Below are 18178 nucleotides of genomic sequence, written 5' to 3'. Positions count from 1 at the left end.
TTTACATCAATTAGGATTATATTCCAATTTAAATATGTAATTATTATGTAAAGCAAATTCATTCTTCATTAAAATTTCGCCAATTGGTCCATTTGGACTTCGTTTAGTTTAGACCGATTTTTTGTAAAAATGTTTTATCGTATTAAACCGTTTGTTTTCATGCGGTTAGGTTAATCTACCTTTTTCCTTTTATGAAAAATTAAACGACTTGATTTACAAATCAAACGTGTATAAACTAATGAAGTTAAGACGAATCAATTTATACCTTTTACGATATAGAGGTATAAAAACGATAAAAAAAAAATAAAACTTAATTAACGCAGTATGGTTCAATTTATACGTCTATGTTATAAAGGTATAAAAAAAGAGAAATGAGATAATTCGTAGTTCTATGTTATACAAATATGAATTAAACGTTACAAAATAAAAAAAACTAAACAAGACAGTTCGTAATTCTAGGTTACATAAATACGAATTAGAACATCGTCAAATAAAAAAAGAACGAATTAATTCGTAGCTCTATGTCATAAAAATATGAATTAACCGTTACTAAATAAACAGAAACCGAACGAATTAATTCATAGCTCTATGTTATAGAAATATGAATTAACCGTTACTAAATAAACAGAAAACGAACGAATTAATTCATAGCTTTATGACATAGAAATATGAATCAACCGTTACTAAATTCATAAATAGAAACCGAACGAATTAATTCATAGTTCTATGTCATAGAAATATGAATTAACCGTTACAAGGTTAATAAAAAAAAGAACGAGGTAGTTCGTAGTTTTATATAGTAAAAATACGAATTAAAGCGTTACCCGAATTAATAAGGTTTAAGGGATGTAATTAACGATATTACGTTTTATAAAAATTAAATGCTTACGACATTAGTCTGGAAACACAATTACATGCCTATGAAATGTAAGTTGGGCTGGGCTGAGTACTTTTACATAAAAGCCCGATAGGCCCAGCCCATGGCCATGTTTAATTGACATTCTGTGACGGATTTATTCCGTCGGTAAGCTGCTGAATAAAAAAATGGTCCTTTTTAAGGCATTTTGGGACATTTGGACATAGATTTAGGCTTTGTGCAAGTCCTTAACGCATTGAATAGGATTGTTTCTAACATATTTGGTATATTTATGCGCTTATTCTTTATTTATTGGTCTTAATATATTTATCGCGATATACTTGTTGTATTTATATGTATTCGTTTTATGTTTGTTGTATTTACATATATTCGTATATTTGTATGTATGTTTACAACTGTTGTAATTTGGGTGATTTTTACTTCTTTGGCTTACTTATAACATGAATCTTCAGATTAAAACGAGTTTCAAAAACGAGAATATGTGATTAGACTTTAAAGAAAAGGTTTTCAAATGCATTTTAAACTTAAAAGAATATGTGATTAGACTATTTAGTGCCTAGAAGTGTTAAGTAGGAGGTCGGTGGTTCACCGGGCGGTAATGGGGTGCTTAGCCACTTTTCTTTGTGAAAATACTAGTCTTTCCATAACTTACCCAAATTTTCGAACCCAACCGGTCTCCCTCAAGGAATCCGATTACTTTTTCTCGTTTAAACCGGGTGGCGACTCTACTAATCTCCAAACTCTGGTCCTGCAAAGTTGTTTGATTCTCATATTGAATTCGTTTCAATAACACACGATCGACTAACAATTTCATCCCCTTGGGTATTTCGGACGAGGCTTGAAACCTACAATTGGATTTGAAGTAAATGTTACCAAATAATATGTCTGCGAGCAAACACGAACATTTGAAATATATTAGGGATAAATGTTACCAAATCAGAAATATATCAAGCACAAATCAACATTTAGGATGAGTCGAGAGATAAATAAACCTTAATTCAAACGAATGAAAAAATTGTTGAAACACAATTTCCACATTGATTTTGATTTGAGAAATCTATTTAAATTAGAATTAAATCCCTAAGATAAATTCCCAACATATTAAATTTAAAAGCTTTGATTTATTATCACTAATGTGTTTGTTGAGTGTTTTTTGAATGATTAAATTATAAGTGCAAAAGAAATTTGAGATAAAACCCAAGTCTAATAAGCCAAGTCAAGGCCCAAAGAAAGCCAAGAAGAAAGTCAAATGGATCAAAGGCTTTTGATCCACTCAGCCCATCAGAAAGAAGGATCCATAAGTAAAGCCAATTCCTTCATCACGCAGCTGTTGAGTTCGAAGGGCAACCAGACAAGGCGAAAGTTGACTTCTTAACTTATAGACAAAAGCTATCCAATTGAGGAAAGATTCAGATGCAATAGACGAGCTATCGTTGTACTGTCTGGGAATCCTTGCCAAAAATGGAGAGACAATCTGAAGCTTACTGAGTAAAGCAACTGAAGCACTGATCAACGAGACAGAGAAGACTTCGTTCTTATTGGTCGTGGCACTGAGAGTTTGGGATGAAAGGGACAGCGGAGTCGTTTCCCTCCAACGGTTATTGCAAAATTTGAAATGACCGATGCCTTGAAGTGTCACTATAAAAGGCCTGTCATTTGCTTCATTGGAACTTGATCTTCACCAAGCGAAAGCTCTGAGCAAATTTATACTTGAAGTTCCCTCTGAAAGCAAAGCAAATACATATTTACACAAACTCTTATTCTTCTGTGTAATCAATATATTATATCATTCAAGTGTTCTTTGTTTTAGAACAAAAACTTTATCAATCACTAAATTTAGTTAGGAGACTCTAAGTTGCTCGGTATTTAACAATCATAGTTGAATAGTGCTGAGTGTAAGTATATAGAGGACGGTACTCTGTAACTACTCGCTGACTATTGTAAAGGGTTTGTGATCTACCCAAAAGAGCTCAGTAGTGGATTAAAGCTCGGAAAAGGAATTCCGGGGACTGGATGTAGGCAGGAGGCCAAACCAGGATAAACTGCTGAGTAACATTTTCTATCCCTTCTCTCCTATATCTGCTTACTTTTATTTCTAGCTAAGAAAACGTTTTGACTTAAGCCTGCTAAGTTGCTTGATCTAGTACTGAGTTCAGGAATAGACTTCTAAGTGTTATTTCCTGAATCAATGTCAGAAACAACTTTAGTTGCTGATCAACTAAAGCTGTCTCTGAGTGCACTCAGTATCATTGTACTAAGTAATTTATGTGAGAAAATACAACTCACAATTTAAACAAGTCGGCCTAAAATCTTAAAATTTTAAATAGTTCCTTTAACCCCCCCCCCCCTTTAGAAACTTATTCTCATAACACAAGGGACCAACAAAAATAACATCGAAAACCAATGAAAAAATTGATTAAGCAGCATTATTTCGTGCAAAGCGCTAGGTCCACGACTAGTAAATATATATACCAAACACCAATAAGTTCCTAAATACAATGAAAAATTCTTAATGATGATTTCAACAACCTCGCGTAGGGATGGATAATATTTTCCTTATACCATGTATGGTCACACCTAAAACAGTAAAAACATTTAAAATTTGTGAGACAGAATGAACCACATAAACTAAATATATCCAAAATAGTTTTACATGTATATTTTCCAAAATACATCAAATAAAATTCATAAATTTCAAATAAGCATTTATCAATCATCATAATCAAAACTGAAATGTTACTTTTATCAAAACCTACAATATAAAATCATTAGCATGCATCTTCATGAGACTGGCTTGGCAGGTTTTTCAAGTTTCTGAATGTGAATTCGATGGTTGATTTATGTAAGTGTTCTTTGTCTTAGAATACCCTTTTGCACTTTATCGATCTATCTTCTTACGATCATTCACCAATGACGTTTATAACACCCATGAACACGCGTTCGGTCAGGAATCTATCATGTTAAGTGCTTTCTCAGGAGGAGTTTCAAGAATTTGTCTAGTGTACCATACTCTGCCATCTTTCCGAGTTTCACAGTAAATTACTGGCAATCTTCAGTGTCATGGCCATAACTCTTGAGGAACTAGCAATACATCACATTATGGCGACGACTAGATGTTTTGAGCTTTTGTGAGTACTGGATGTGCTACCTATTCTTTTCAACATAATATACAATATCCTTTCGAGGAGCATTCAGTTGTGCGAAGTCTCGTTCCACTTACTCTCCTCGTCTTATTCGGTCTTTATCTTTGTCATTCCTAGATCATTTAGAAGTGTTAACTAGACCTAGTTCAACAAAGGGTTTAGGCGGTGCCCATCCCATTTCACAAAGCCATGGGCCTATCGTATGAGATCTGGAAATGTTTTAGGTTGTCTAGTTTTGAGTTCTTTCGACATGTCTTTACTTCCACAATTGGAGGCCATGGCCTTAATAGCTTCGTTTACATTCACCTATCAAATCTGAATTATCAGCTTTTGGAACCTTTCAATGCATTTTGAAGGTCTTCGTGGGGCTCACGCATTATATAGTTCAAGTCTTCTATCGTTTTTCTCTTTGGTTTAGATGTGATGAACTGTTCAACAAACTTGTTCGCTATCAGATTGAATGTCTGAATGGATTTAGGCATGTGTTGCTCATACTAGTAAGTGTCAGCCCCTTTGAATGTCGTATGAGTGCATTTGTATCAGTGGTAGTTTCTAAGGACCTTTGACTTTTTTTTTACATGAACAGGGATCTGTTAGACCATTATCTTATTTGAATAAGGGATATTTGAATCCTTTAGGCATGAGTTTAACCATGATGTCTATGCAAAGTGGTGGGGTAGTGTTTGCTATTTCAGAAATTCTAGAACCAATTCTACCATCTGCAATAATATTTTGAAGGTTGTCATCGATCATTAGATCTTGGACCCGAAGGTTTGATATAGTTCTCATCTTACTCTTTCAAGTGAGATTCAGTAGATTTTTTTATGGGTGGTTTTATTGCGTTTAGGTGATATAGACTTGTTAGAATGGTGATGATGTATATGATGTGGTTTTTTTAATGATGGAACCTTCGGTAGCATGGGCTGGATTCTCGTCCTTATGATCTACCTCGAGTTCCATTCTAGTGAGAATCTAAGAATAAAACCCTGTTTTGCAAACAAGTACATACGATATGGTGTCCGTTAGAACACGCGATGAGATCCTACTTGTCTGGGCGTTTGTTTTTTCCCTTGCTTCTCTCAACTATGCCCTTATGACTTTCGTTTATATTGCATGTTCAACCCTGAGGAGGTTCATCGACTCTTAAATTGAACCTATTTTGTAGAGGAGTTGTTTGGTTATTCCATCCATGAACTTCCGTTGTTATGGATTTAAAGAGCCCAAACAAGCTTTTATTTGTTGGTCAAACTCTGGAGTGACCTGAAGAGGCTCTAATGGGTTGTCATTTGCATCCACCAGGGCTTTGTTTCATGATGGTTGAGTTGATGTCGAAGGAATATCGAAATCACGAAGTTGTTTAATTGAGGCATAACGTAAACTTTTCAGCTCCACGCTTACCGCACCAATTTGATGTGAGGTAATCTGAACTGAGCTTGAGTAATCTCTTGAATGTTTGAGATAAGACACAAAAATGATCAAAGAGGGTCGGAAACCGGCGATCTCGCTTCAATACCTAAGTCAATGATGAGAATGGTCATTAAGCAGTGTATAAAGCTTAAGTGAGCAATGTGAATGAATAGAGCACGTACCTTTTATTGTAGAGTATACCTTGCATTTATAAGTGAATCGAGTTGTGTGTCTTCAATGGGAGCAGGGATCCACGTGACATTCAATTAATGGTGAATGGTTGTTGTCCACCAAAAATAGTTATAAGAGTAACACTTATTATTCAATGAATCACGATATTGGATGTGAGTAGGAATATGTGTGACATTAAGACCTTGTACTGGGCCACATGGCTTTAGCGGCCACTGTTATGAGAGGAAGTATCTCGTTGTTCCACATGTACCTATGGTAAATCATGTGATATCACATATTGTGAAACATATAAATATTAAAAGTATAATGAAAAAAAACGTATTTACGTTAAATTCAGCTGGAATTAAAGTCACCGGAGCTGGAATTAGATTATGTTTGTTGACAAAAACCGTTTTTTTTTTCAATATTTACAAAAATATGCACGGAAATGTTTCGTACCGGTTTATAGGAATTTCCGTTTTACGAACACGAAGCGCGAAAACGCGACCCCATTAAGAGAAACATAGAAAATCAAAATGAAATCTCTTCTCATAATCACAGAACAGTCATCCTATATTATAATTATATTTAATGTGTTCAGCATTGTTTCAATGAGTTAATTAACAAAAAAATTAAGATCATTGGTCTCTAAATGTTTTTCTCCAATGTTAATTACAGGCTACAGAATGGTATATAAAATAATTATTCAAAAAAGTTTGTAATTGGACATAAAATGTGTAGCAAGAAAGGATCAACTAATAACCAAGAAACAGATATGAAACATAAGCAAAACAGGTGAGGGTAAGGCCAGGTGTCAAAATCAAGCATTTTAATTGGCCAAACCAAAATCACCTTATCCATATCTCCAAAACACCACCCAAATCCAATCACCTAAATCAATATCATTGATCATTCCTCACCACACCCATTTCTGAAATTCTCCAAATCCCAAATGGCCATGGCAACTCAAGCTTCTTCTCTCTTCACCCCAACAGCTCTCTCAACCCCAAAATCATCCCACCAAGTATGGAAACAATCCTCCTTCATCTCAATCCCAATTTCAAAGCCCCAAAAACCCACAATCAGAGCAGCTTCTGCAGAAGGCAAAACAGAAGAAGTAACTAAACCAGCACCAGTGGGATTCACTCCACCAGAACTAGACCCAAACACACCATCCCCAATCTTCGGTGGAAGCACAGGTGGTCTATTGAGGAAAGCACAAGTTGAGGAATTTTATGTGATCACATGGGACTCACCAAAAGAACAGATCTTTGAAATGCCAACAGGTGGTGCAGCTATTATGAGAGAAGGTCCTAACTTGCTTAAATTGGCTAGGAAAGAACAGTGCTTGGCTCTTGGAACTAGACTTAGGTCTAAGTATAAGATTAAGTACCAGTTTTACAGGGTTTTTCCTAATGGGGAAGTTCAGTATTTGCACCCCAAAGATGGTGTTTATCCTGAGAAGGTGAACCCAGGTCGTCAAGGTGTTGGCCTGAATTTCAGGTCAATTGGGAAAAATGTTAGCCCGATTGAGGTTAAGTTTACTGGGAAGCAACCTTATGATTTGTAAGGTGAGTGATTTGTGTTCATTTGGATTTATGTTATGTTATTTGTATTTTTTTTAGTAATTTTATGTTATTGAATCATGAATAGTTTGAGTAAACTCTAAGTTGTATTTTTACTTTAATATGTACAATCACAATCCTTTTGTATGATACAATGTTTTATGTTATCATATGATTTGTAAATTTTTTTTTTCTTAATGCCTAAACTTATATGATGTTTATTAGTCTCTAAATTTATTTGAACTGACGTTATTCGATAATTTTCACCTGGTCATTGAGTGATCAAGTGAATTTGGTCAATCACCGTTAGATCTAGACTTATTAAAATCATACAGTAGAAATTAAAATTATCGTAAGACTTAGATTTATACCTCCTAGATCTAATAGTGACTAACCAAATTCATTTGGTCAGTCATTGACCAGGTAAAAACCATCGGACATTATTAACCCTTTGAGAGCAAAGTGAAGCTTTGAAAGAGTTGAATCACCTTTCGGCAAAGCCAATAAGTCATTTTAGAGAAATTTAGAAATCAAACAAATTCGATGGATTAGTAGACCTCTTTACGACATTAATGATCCATCTCCAAAATTTAAAAGAACAATGAAATCAAGGAGACCAAGAATATTAGTTTTACCTAATAAATATATTATCTTTTTATATTAAATTATTTTAAATAAAATTTTAAGTATAAAATTAAAATTAATTATCAAAGGCTAAAACATGGTGAAGTTTAGGGGTGATAGATACAATTTATCATTAATAAGGAAAAAATGGTATTTTAAATGAATGGAGGAATTAAAAGATTAAACAATGTATTAAGTGAAATGATAATAATAGTGAGGATCAGATTAGTAGATGTTGGAGGTAAAGCCATTTTTTTTGGGATAGACATCAAAATAGCTTGAAGGATTTTAGATAGATTTAATTTACCTTTACTATATTAGTTCTTTTTCAAAAATGCATACATTCCATCTAGTTTGTTATGAAGAATACACATTTCCTTAAAAAAAATAGAAATAATACATATTTGGATGGAAGGGAGCTTCCGAGAAGCCATTGCAATCAATGTCAACAATACAATTAAAGCCTCCTCTTATAGACTGTGCCTCCCCTCTTATCATTAATGTCAATAATACAATTAAAGTCTTCGATCACCATTAGAGGAAGAGTGGAAGAGGAAGCAATAGAATTAAGCAAGATCTAAGAATCTTTTTGCTTACTGCTATCGGAAAAATCATAGAAGCCCACACACACCTCCATTGTCCCGCAACAAGATTAGAGATAACCATGTCAACATAATGGTTAGAGAAATGGGTAATAGAGACATTGAAATCAGCCTTCTATAACATTTCAAACCCACCGCTTCTACCCCTTCTATCAATAGAAAACTACCAGCATACTTCAACTTTTGACGAATCGAAATAATACAAGAATTTTCCACAAGCGTCTCCATAAGGAAAATAAGATCAAGTTTATGAGATTTTACCAAGTCACTCAACGACTGAAACTGCTTATGGATTTCCCAGACCTTGATAGTTCCAACTAAGACAACTCATTGAGCCTGAAGGGCCAAAGAGCCAAGCCTCGTCGATACAGAAATAGTAGATGAATCCTTATCGTAAAGAGAAATAAAGTCTTAAAGAGAATTAGGTTGGTTATTGTTAGTACATGAATAGTCATGCTAGATTCCCCGTTTAACGGATTCTATCCTAAATCTAAGTTAGAATCCTCACTTCTTCTTTTACCATCATCTTGAATTTCCATGCCCAATTCATCTTCATTTTCCATAATAACGTCAGAGTCCATATTTTCAATCCGGAAAAATCTGACCCGCTCATCTGAAACACTAGGGTCCATAACCTATTTTCCACGTAATAGATTAGTATTAACAACAACAGTAACCACAATGTTTGATCTAGAGTTCCCTCCCCTTATAACTCTTATATTAGTGGAAATAAAGATCTTATGAAATATTATATCCATACTTCTAGGTTTTCAAAAGTATGTTTCCCGCTTCCTACAAACTTCTCACCACCACTGCCCCCTACCTCCTTGAACCACCTAACGCCACTCTAATCACCATTCTTTCACAAAGGAACCTTGAGCCAATCTCATCTACTCCCTCTTTAATTCAGATGATCAAGATCAAAGAGCTTATCACAAAAAAAGCTCAGAATGTGCTACCATATCGCATAAGTAACAAAACATTCATAGATGTTCATATTTAAACGTAACAAAAGGTCATTCTTACTACTGACTTCATGATTTTTTGAGACGTTTTAGAGGTTTACGAACATCAATCTTAATTCTGATTCTCATGAACTGAAGACTCACCAAGGAAATAAGTCAATTGATTCCCAACATGCTCAGACATAGCCCCAACAGGTCATACACATGTACCCAAATCTCCATAGAGTTCAACCACACACTTTCCGAAATAGTACATTGCCTACATTCATTTAGAATTAACATTTGAGTGTCAAAAGACCATGGGCCTCCTGAAAGCACACGAGTTTTATCGATCTCATGAAAAAAGTCAAAGGGAAATAAATTGGATGCTAGATTGCAATTTTCCGCATTGGTCTCCACAACGTGACCATTTTATTTTTCATTACATTGAAATTCAGTATTTTATCCGTAACAAAATGACCCGCCATACACAGGCCACTATCAGTAATGACTTTAACAGGTTTCGAAAAAACAAGCTCTATGTTGTGATATTCCCATCATCAATATGAAAGTTAGCCATGCTAGATTCCATTTGGGATTGAGAAAGATGAGATAGAAAGAGAGAGAAGAGAAAACGATAAGAGAAGAAAAAAAAAACGGAAAGAGAAGGATGAGAAACCAATTTTGAAACTAATTTTGAAAGTTCTGTCCATCCTATAATTTACTCAAATTTGGTTGGATATTTGAATAGACTGTTATAGTAACGAATGTGATTAATAAAAATTAGCCCAATAAATAACATTCTGAATAGATGGTGAACTATCGCCATGTCTTATTCGGTTCCTTCTGCAATGAGTTGGGCCGTTCTCGTCCTCTGGCCCATTAATTGTTTTCTGGTTATTAAATTGTGAATTTATGTATAAATTCACTTTTAAAAAGCTATCTATAATTATGTTAAGAATTAAAATTATATCAAACTAATAAAATTAATATTTTAAAAATTAAAATTTATAAATTAAAGTTGTATATTTTTTAGAATTTAGAATTTATAAATTATGGTTTAAATATTTTAAATTATAGTAAATCATACTTTATTTATAATATATAGAGAATAATGACATATTAAGGATTAAATTTGATAATATGATTTAGTTGTAATTTGATACCTAATAAATTATGGTATTTATGTATTTTTACTATTAAATTTTAGTGAGATACTAGAGTTCAATGCCGAAAAAGTAATTCAAAGTATTACATTTTTGATGCACCTCTGGAGTTTATGGTAGACTAGAAATAGCCGTCTTTGGCAGTATGAGATTCGCACAACAGATCAAATAATGGCTCAAGCTTGCACAATACTTAATGATTGGTCAGAAGCAAAGCCTTGAGGAATCGGACTAGTACGGGAGAATAGCAGATCGAAAATACAGTAGCAGGAAATATTTCATATGCTGGTTGCACGGCTTGACACCCGCTATCAAAAGGATTTCTCTCGTGTTGTGTTGATGCCGCCTGTTTTAACGCTGATGGTCGTGCAGGGATGGGAGCAGCAGTACGAGGTGCACATGGGCAGTTTGTAATGGGGTGATGTGTGGGTCTGTTATGTTGTCCGACAACACGAGAATGTGAGGTCGAAGCTCTATTACAGACTATGCAATGGCTAGAAGCTGATGAAATAAGGAACGTGGTTTTCGAATCTAATGCTAAACAAGTGATTGATGCAATAAATTCTAGTTCTGTTGATGATTCTGAATTTGGGGATAGAATTATTCAAATACGATTGATTCTAACATCAAATGACTCTTACTCAGTCAAATGAATACGACAGCAATTGAATGGGATGACACATGTGTTAGCACAGTCTTTTTGTTTATCCACTTGGCCTTCATTTTTTAATTTATTTCCGAGTTTCATTGTTACAATTTTGTCATGATCTGATTCATTAATGCATTGTTTTTTTTATTAAAAAAAAAACTTCTAAATATTAAACTATAAGTTCCATAAAAGAAATATTAAACTATAAGAAAAAAATATGAATTTTCTTAAAGTAAATGAAGTCGAAATAATTAGGAAAAACCAGTTTACCAAAATAATGAATGAAAAAATTATTTAAATATTTGGGTAATCCATTTTCAATTTCAAACTTTCATGTTTAAAGTAAAAAAAAAAAAGGCAAAAAGCATATTTAAGCCCCTGAACTTTATCTGTTTTAAGGATCAAGCCCCTGGTCAATTATTTTTCCACATTGAGCCCCTGAACATTGATTTTGTTATGGTTTAGGCCCTTATTTAACTTTTCTGTCGAGTTTGGACTGCATACATCGTTAGGGCGATTCGGCTTGTTGACATGGACAAATAAAAAAAAGATTTCTTTGACTAGGAGAGATAAAAATTAAAAATTAAAACGAAATTATAGAAACTAATTTTCAGTATATTCTTCCAAACTCGATTTTCTTCTCTCCCATTTTGTGATTTTCAACATTAGAATTGCCAAATCGATCTTCTCATCTCCTAAACTCGAAAAAAAAGTTAAATAAGGGCCTAAACCATAACAAAATCAATGTTCAGGGGCTCAATGTGGAAAAATAATTGATCAAGGGCTTGATCCTTAAAACAGATAAAGTTCAGGGACTTAAATATGCTTTTTGCCAAAAAAAAAGGAAAAGTACGAAAAAATGTCTGTGGTTTGCCCATTTTGCAAACAGAGGTATGTGGTCTAAAAGTTGTCTGTGGTATGTTTTATTTACAAACCAAAGTATGACAATTACACAGTTAAATTTTGATTACAACTAAAGACATTTTTATCTTAAAAAAATTTATTTTTACGTATCAGCAAAACATAACCCCCGAAAAAACAACTTTCTAAATCGAAACAATAAATAATATGGTGGAATTTTACGTTTTTTATTAATCTGACAGTTTATGAACTAAATTGATATTTAAATTCATTTTACATTGTTTCAATTTGATTTTGAGATCTGCGTTTTGTCAATATATAAATATAATTGAAAAATATTTAAAAAACGCGCTTATTGTCATCAATGACTTAAAAGTTTAATTTTAAATATTTTGTTTTGTAAAATAAGCATACCTCATACCTCTATTTGCAAACTTTTAAACTACGGGCCTCTATTTGCAAATAAAGTAAACCACGAGCATTTTTTTCGTACTTTGTCCAAAAAAAATACAGAATATATTATAAGAATTAAATTTTGATGACTTAAAAAATCAAAACTTAAAAAATAAAGACTTAATTTGTGATTTTAAATCTTTAAAACAAATTAACTTTCTATTTTATACATAAGTAAGTTTAGAGGATAATAAAACAACATATACGTTCAATAATTTCAGGACAACTTATGTACTAAGCCAATTATAAATTATTAAGGACACCCAATATGAGTGCAATTATTCTTCGAGAAAACAAATAAAAAATGAGATGAAGATTAATTAAAATAGGCAAAAAGCATATTTAAGCCCTTGAACTTTACCTGTTTTAAGGATCAAGCCTCTGATCAATTATTTTTCCACATTGAACCCCCGAACATTGATTTTGTTATGGTTTTGGCCCTTATTTCACTTTTTGTCGAGTGTAGGAGATGAGAAAATCTATTTGGCGATTTTAATGTTGAAAATCACAAAATGGGAGAGAAGAAAATCGAGTTTGGAAGGAATATACTGAAAATTAATTACTATAATTTCGTTTTAATTTTTAATTTTTATCTCTCTTAGTCAATGAATTCTTTTTTTTTTTATTTGTCCATGTCAACAAGCCGAATCGCCCTAACGATGTATCCAGTCCAAACTAGACAGAAAAGTTAAATAAGGGCCAAATCCATAACAAAATCAATGATCAGGGGCTTAATGTGGAAAAATAATTGATTAAGGACTTGATCCTTAAAACATGTAAAGTTCAGAGGCTTAAATATGCTTTTTGCCATTAAAATATGAATGAAAATGACATGGTATTGATGCAACCACCACCCATTCCATTCTATTATAGTGACAGCTCGATTATGTCTCTAATTAATTCATTTGTCCCTTAAACTATATACACATCCTTATCTCACGAATATCATAAGGATTATTCCCCAAATATCTCCAATCACATACAAAACAAATACTTTACATTTTTTTTTTAAATTAACTTTGCATAATATGCCTTTGGAAGTTTCTCGATATAGAATTTTAATGATTTTCAATTTTTTGGGGGTTGAGTGGAAATTTGGCAGCAATTCATGTCTTAATCCTTAATTATCAGATTCAATTGTCCTTATGGAAGATCTTAGTGTTAAATGTTAGTGTGGTTGGCCTACCTTTGTACATATTGAGGGACATTCTAGCTCAAATTAATAATTTAGTGGTTCTAGTAGCATTTTTTCCTTTTATCCTTTTTTGTACTGTCAGTTTTTCCCTTATGTTAGACACGTGTAGGCTGCAAAATAGGTGAGGTTGTTTTCCTATTTTGTTTGCTTATGTACACTGTTCTTTATAACTGGTATTTTGCTTTGCAATGATTATGATGGAATAAAGAACTTTTGAGCCCTATTCTCCTTCTCTGTGAAATTCTTCTGTGTTGAAATCATATCTGAATATTATTTACTCATCATGGTATCAGAGCATCAGGACAATACGAATAATAAGAGAATTTTTCATTAAATCCATCATCAAATTTTTTTTTTCATCCTTCTCCTTCTTCTTTGATTATCGTTCTTTTCTCCCTTCTATTGAGTCCTTTCTTTTTTGTTGTTCTCCTCTTCATCCTTCACCATGGCAAATGGTGGAAATACAAAAATTACTTATCAAGAGATGTTAAATCCCTTGTTTCTTCATCCATCTGATGGTGCTGCTTCTCTTCTTGTTGATAAGCTACAAGGATCTTCTGATTACAGAGCTTGGCGTAGATCTATGGAGATTAATCTTGCTTCAAAACGAAAACTTGGGTTTGTTACAGGCGCAGTGAAGAAATCCACCGATGATGAGGCAAAAGCTGAGATGTGGGAAACATGTAACAACATGGTGATAGCCTGGTTGACCCACAACGTTTCTCCTACAATCAAAAAGTCGGTAATGTTCATGACCTCTGCTCAAGAAATTTGGATTAACTTAGAAAAACGTTTTTCTCTCACTAATGGATCTAGGAAATACAAATTGAGCAAAGAACTTTTTGAGGAAAAACAGAATAGCATGAGTATCAATGAATATTATACTGCTATGAAATCTGTATGGGAGGAACTGGACTCTTTAAACCTCTTGCCTGTTATAACTGAGTCAAAGAAGTCAGTTGTTGATGCAGAGTCCACTTCCCACCGTGGAAACTGCATCGGCAGCATTACAACAAGAAGAGGCACAAAGAGAGGTTTTAAACTATGCTAAGGGTGACAATGAAGCTTCTGCTATGTACAGCAGGAGTCAAGGTGATAAAATGCAGGTCTGTAATGCTTGTGGAGGCAAAGGGCACAGTGCGGATAGGTGCTGGACTGTTGTAGGATACCCAAAATGGCACTCGAAGAGCAAAAATAAATCCAAAACTGCAACAAATACCATACCAGCACTTAACCCTTCTAATTCCAAATGGAATCCAAGTTCTTCTAGATCCAAAACTTATCCTAATTCACCCAGAACTGCAGCAGCAGTTCAAACTAATGGTGTCTCAGATCAAACGGGGTTGTTGTTTAGCCCTCAACAATTAGAGCAATTGGCAAAGTTAATGCCACAATTGCAGATGCATCAATATAAAGGGTCAGAGACCGATGAAGAACTTGACAACCATTTTTCTGGAATGATATCATGCTTCTCTGCAGCAGAAATGATTGGTGAATGGATCATAGACTCTAGAGCCTCAGATCACATGACACCCCACTTACACAACCTTGAGCAACCTGTTGTCACCCTAAATACACCTAAAATTAATCTCCCTGATGGCCACACTGCTGCTATATCTCACACATGCAGTCTAGTTTTACCTGTTGGTCTGAAGCTGCATAATGTTCTCTGTGTGCCCTACTTTAAGCATAACTTGCTTTCTGTGCAGAAATTGATCCAAGACTCTCATTGTGAGGTATCCTTTTTCCATTCTCATTGTTTAATAGTTGACTGTGCAACTAAGAAAGTGATTGGGATAGGTAAAGCCAAAAATGGGTTATATTATCTGCTGAATCATAACAATACTTCTTTACTTCAAGATTTATTATCTCAGAAGAAAAAACTTGTTTGTTTAACTGCTGATTCCACCACGCAATCAGACAGTTTAGACCTATGGCATCACAGGTTAGGTCATGCCCCAATGGCCAAACTTCGATATATTCCCTGTGTCAAAAATCTGGTTCATAAACAATCCAAGTTGTGACTCACTTGTCCTCTCTCAAAATTCACCAAACTTCCATTTCCCTTGAGCAAATCACATGTTGTTGCACCTTTTGAACTTGTTCATATTGACATTTGGGGACCCTATAAAGTGCAAACCAGGGGTAAATATAGACACTTTCTCACAATTGTAGATGATCATTCTCGAACTACATGGGTCTACTTATTACAGTACAAGTCTGAATCATTGTCTGTGTTGGAAAGTTTCATCCAATATGTTAAAAATCATTTTAATGCTCATGTTAAGTATTTGAGATCTGACAATGCTTTGGAGTTTGATGATGCACAATGCAGAGCTCTCTTTTCACTTCATGGAGTCATCCATCAAACTTCTTGTGCTAAGAGACCTCAACAAAATGCTAGAGTGGAGAGAAAGCATAGACACATCCTTGAAGTGGCAAGGGCTCTTCGATTTCAAGCAGGCCTACCTCTTTCCTACTGGGGAGACTGTGTCTTAACAGCAGTCCATCTTATTAACAGGCTCCCCACTCCTATTCTTGATTACAAGACTCCCTATGAAATCCTCCATAAAACTCTTCCCTCATACACACACCTTAAAGTATTTGGATGTTTATCATTTGCCTATAACCCTGATTTTTCTTCAGGTAAATTTTCTCCCAGAGAAGTCCCATGTGTGTTTCTAGGATACCCATCCACTCAGAAGGGATACAGACTCTTAAACCTCCTCACTTCACAAATTTTCATCTCAAGAGATGTGCTCTTCCATGAATCTATCTTTCCCTTCCATTCTAGCTCCTCTTCCTCTTATATGCATCCTGTTCCAACCCTTGAATCTACCACTCCACAAACTGATATGTTTGATGACATTTACTTGTCTCAGTACATTGATTCTAACGAACTTACACTAAGATCACCAAATCCTCAACTCATCAATTCATCTTCACCTTCCTCACCTGCATTACATGCTGTTACTTTACCAAATTTAGCATCCCCATCTCAAAGCTCTCCTGAAAATTCTATACCTCCTGCTCCCAAATGTCCTTCTCCTATTCCTCTACGAAGATCTCTTCGAACCCACACAGCTCCAACATGGTTGAAAGACTTCAATACTCCACATATTTCAAATTTGGCTTCCACTAACATTGCTCCAGCATTCCATTGCTTTATGATTGTGCTCACTGATAGTTGTGATCCAGTATACTTCAAGGATGCAGTTGCTCTTGATCATTGGGTCAAAGCCATGAATGTTGAACTTGATGCTCTAGAATCTAATGACACTTGGGAAGTTACTATTTTGCCTGCAGGAAAAACAGCTATTGGATGCAAATGGTTGTATAAAACCAAGTACAACCCAGATGGAACCATTGAAAGACATAAAGCAATGCTGGTCATCTTAGGGTGCAAACAGAAATATAGAGAGGATTATCCTGAAACCTTTGCTCCTGTTGCAAAGATGACAACTGTGCGTGCTCTATTAGCAGTTGCTGCAATTGGTGATCGGCATACACTGCAATGGATGTTTGTTGTAACTCGAACTCAGAAAATAGGAACAGACCGAACAAAATTAAATGGGCAGAGTCACGGACAATGTCGCTTTCTTTAAGACGTTCGCGGAACTGCCGAAATTTAGCAAACAGTATGAACTCCGGTCGCCTCCAGGATAAAACAGCCCTCTTAAATACGATTTTCGTATTGCACCGTACGGAAATCGTTCTGTATACACTCTCTGTTTAACTTGCTCAGTTTTCGAAAAGATAAAGAATGAATGAAAAGTGAATTGTCTTTGAAGGCAGTCTCTGATCACCTATTTATACAAGAAAAAAGAGCTGTTGAGAGCTCTGATTTCATGGAGAAGGTGGAGGAGGAAAATCAGGAAGACTGGGTTGGTGAAGACACGTTCAGAGCAAAGTATACGTTGTGAATAACGTTCACAAAGACTGAATCAAAAAGTAAATAATTAAATAAAAAATTATTTCCGAAATTAAAAATAATAATAAATAATATTATTAATAATAATAATTTTTTAAGCGCGCGTGTATGGTGGTCAACCAAAGAGATAGGTCCTCACCCTTTCACAAAAGTGGGTACCCCTTGGGGCACACCCCAAGCATGTGAGGATCTTCCTTATAAACATCTCCACCAAGTGCTTTGAAAGCAATGTGGGATGTTTTTCACTTGAAAAAACTTAAAGACACATGCATGGGCCAATTTCATAAATTATAAATGGGCCAAGCCCAACAATCCCCCACTAGAATTTTTGAAATCATTTTACTGAGCAGTTACATAAGGTCAGACATAAGCAGAGGTATCTTTCGATTTGAACCTTTGCGTAGTGAGTATAGTTCAGATTTTACTAGAGTGACTCGTAGTCTTGAACTCTATCTCTGACGTATATCACGCCATAACCTTTTCAGAGTGTAGTTCTAGTAGCCCGTGCGTTTATGGCCTTGCACGTCTATCCCGGTTTAATGAATGCTCTAGAGTTTTGCCCTAAACTCATAGGAAGCGGCCTCACTTCC

General features: G+C 34.7%; 1 protein-coding gene across 1 annotated transcript; it reads left to right on the top strand.

Annotated features, from left to right (window-relative positions):
- Nucleotides 1-6510: 6510 nt before the first annotated feature.
- LOC136219750 (photosystem I reaction center subunit II, chloroplastic-like) lies at nucleotides 6511-7333 on the top strand. The gene has a single exon (XM_066007255.1). It carries the CDS (start codon nucleotides 6551-6553, stop codon nucleotides 7166-7168), a length of 618 nt encoding a protein of 205 aa, XP_065863327.1. The 5' UTR covers nucleotides 6511-6550; the 3' UTR covers nucleotides 7169-7333.
- Nucleotides 7334-18178: the final 10845 nt, after the last annotated feature.

The sequence above is a fragment of the Euphorbia lathyris genome, chromosome 2 (genome assembly GCF_963576675.1).
Source record: "Euphorbia lathyris chromosome 2, ddEupLath1.1, whole genome shotgun sequence".
NCBI classification, from domain to species: domain Eukaryota; kingdom Viridiplantae; phylum Streptophyta; class Magnoliopsida; order Malpighiales; family Euphorbiaceae; genus Euphorbia; species Euphorbia lathyris.
The sequence above is the reverse complement of the archived record's forward strand: the minus strand, read 5'-3'. Positions and strand labels throughout refer to the sequence as shown.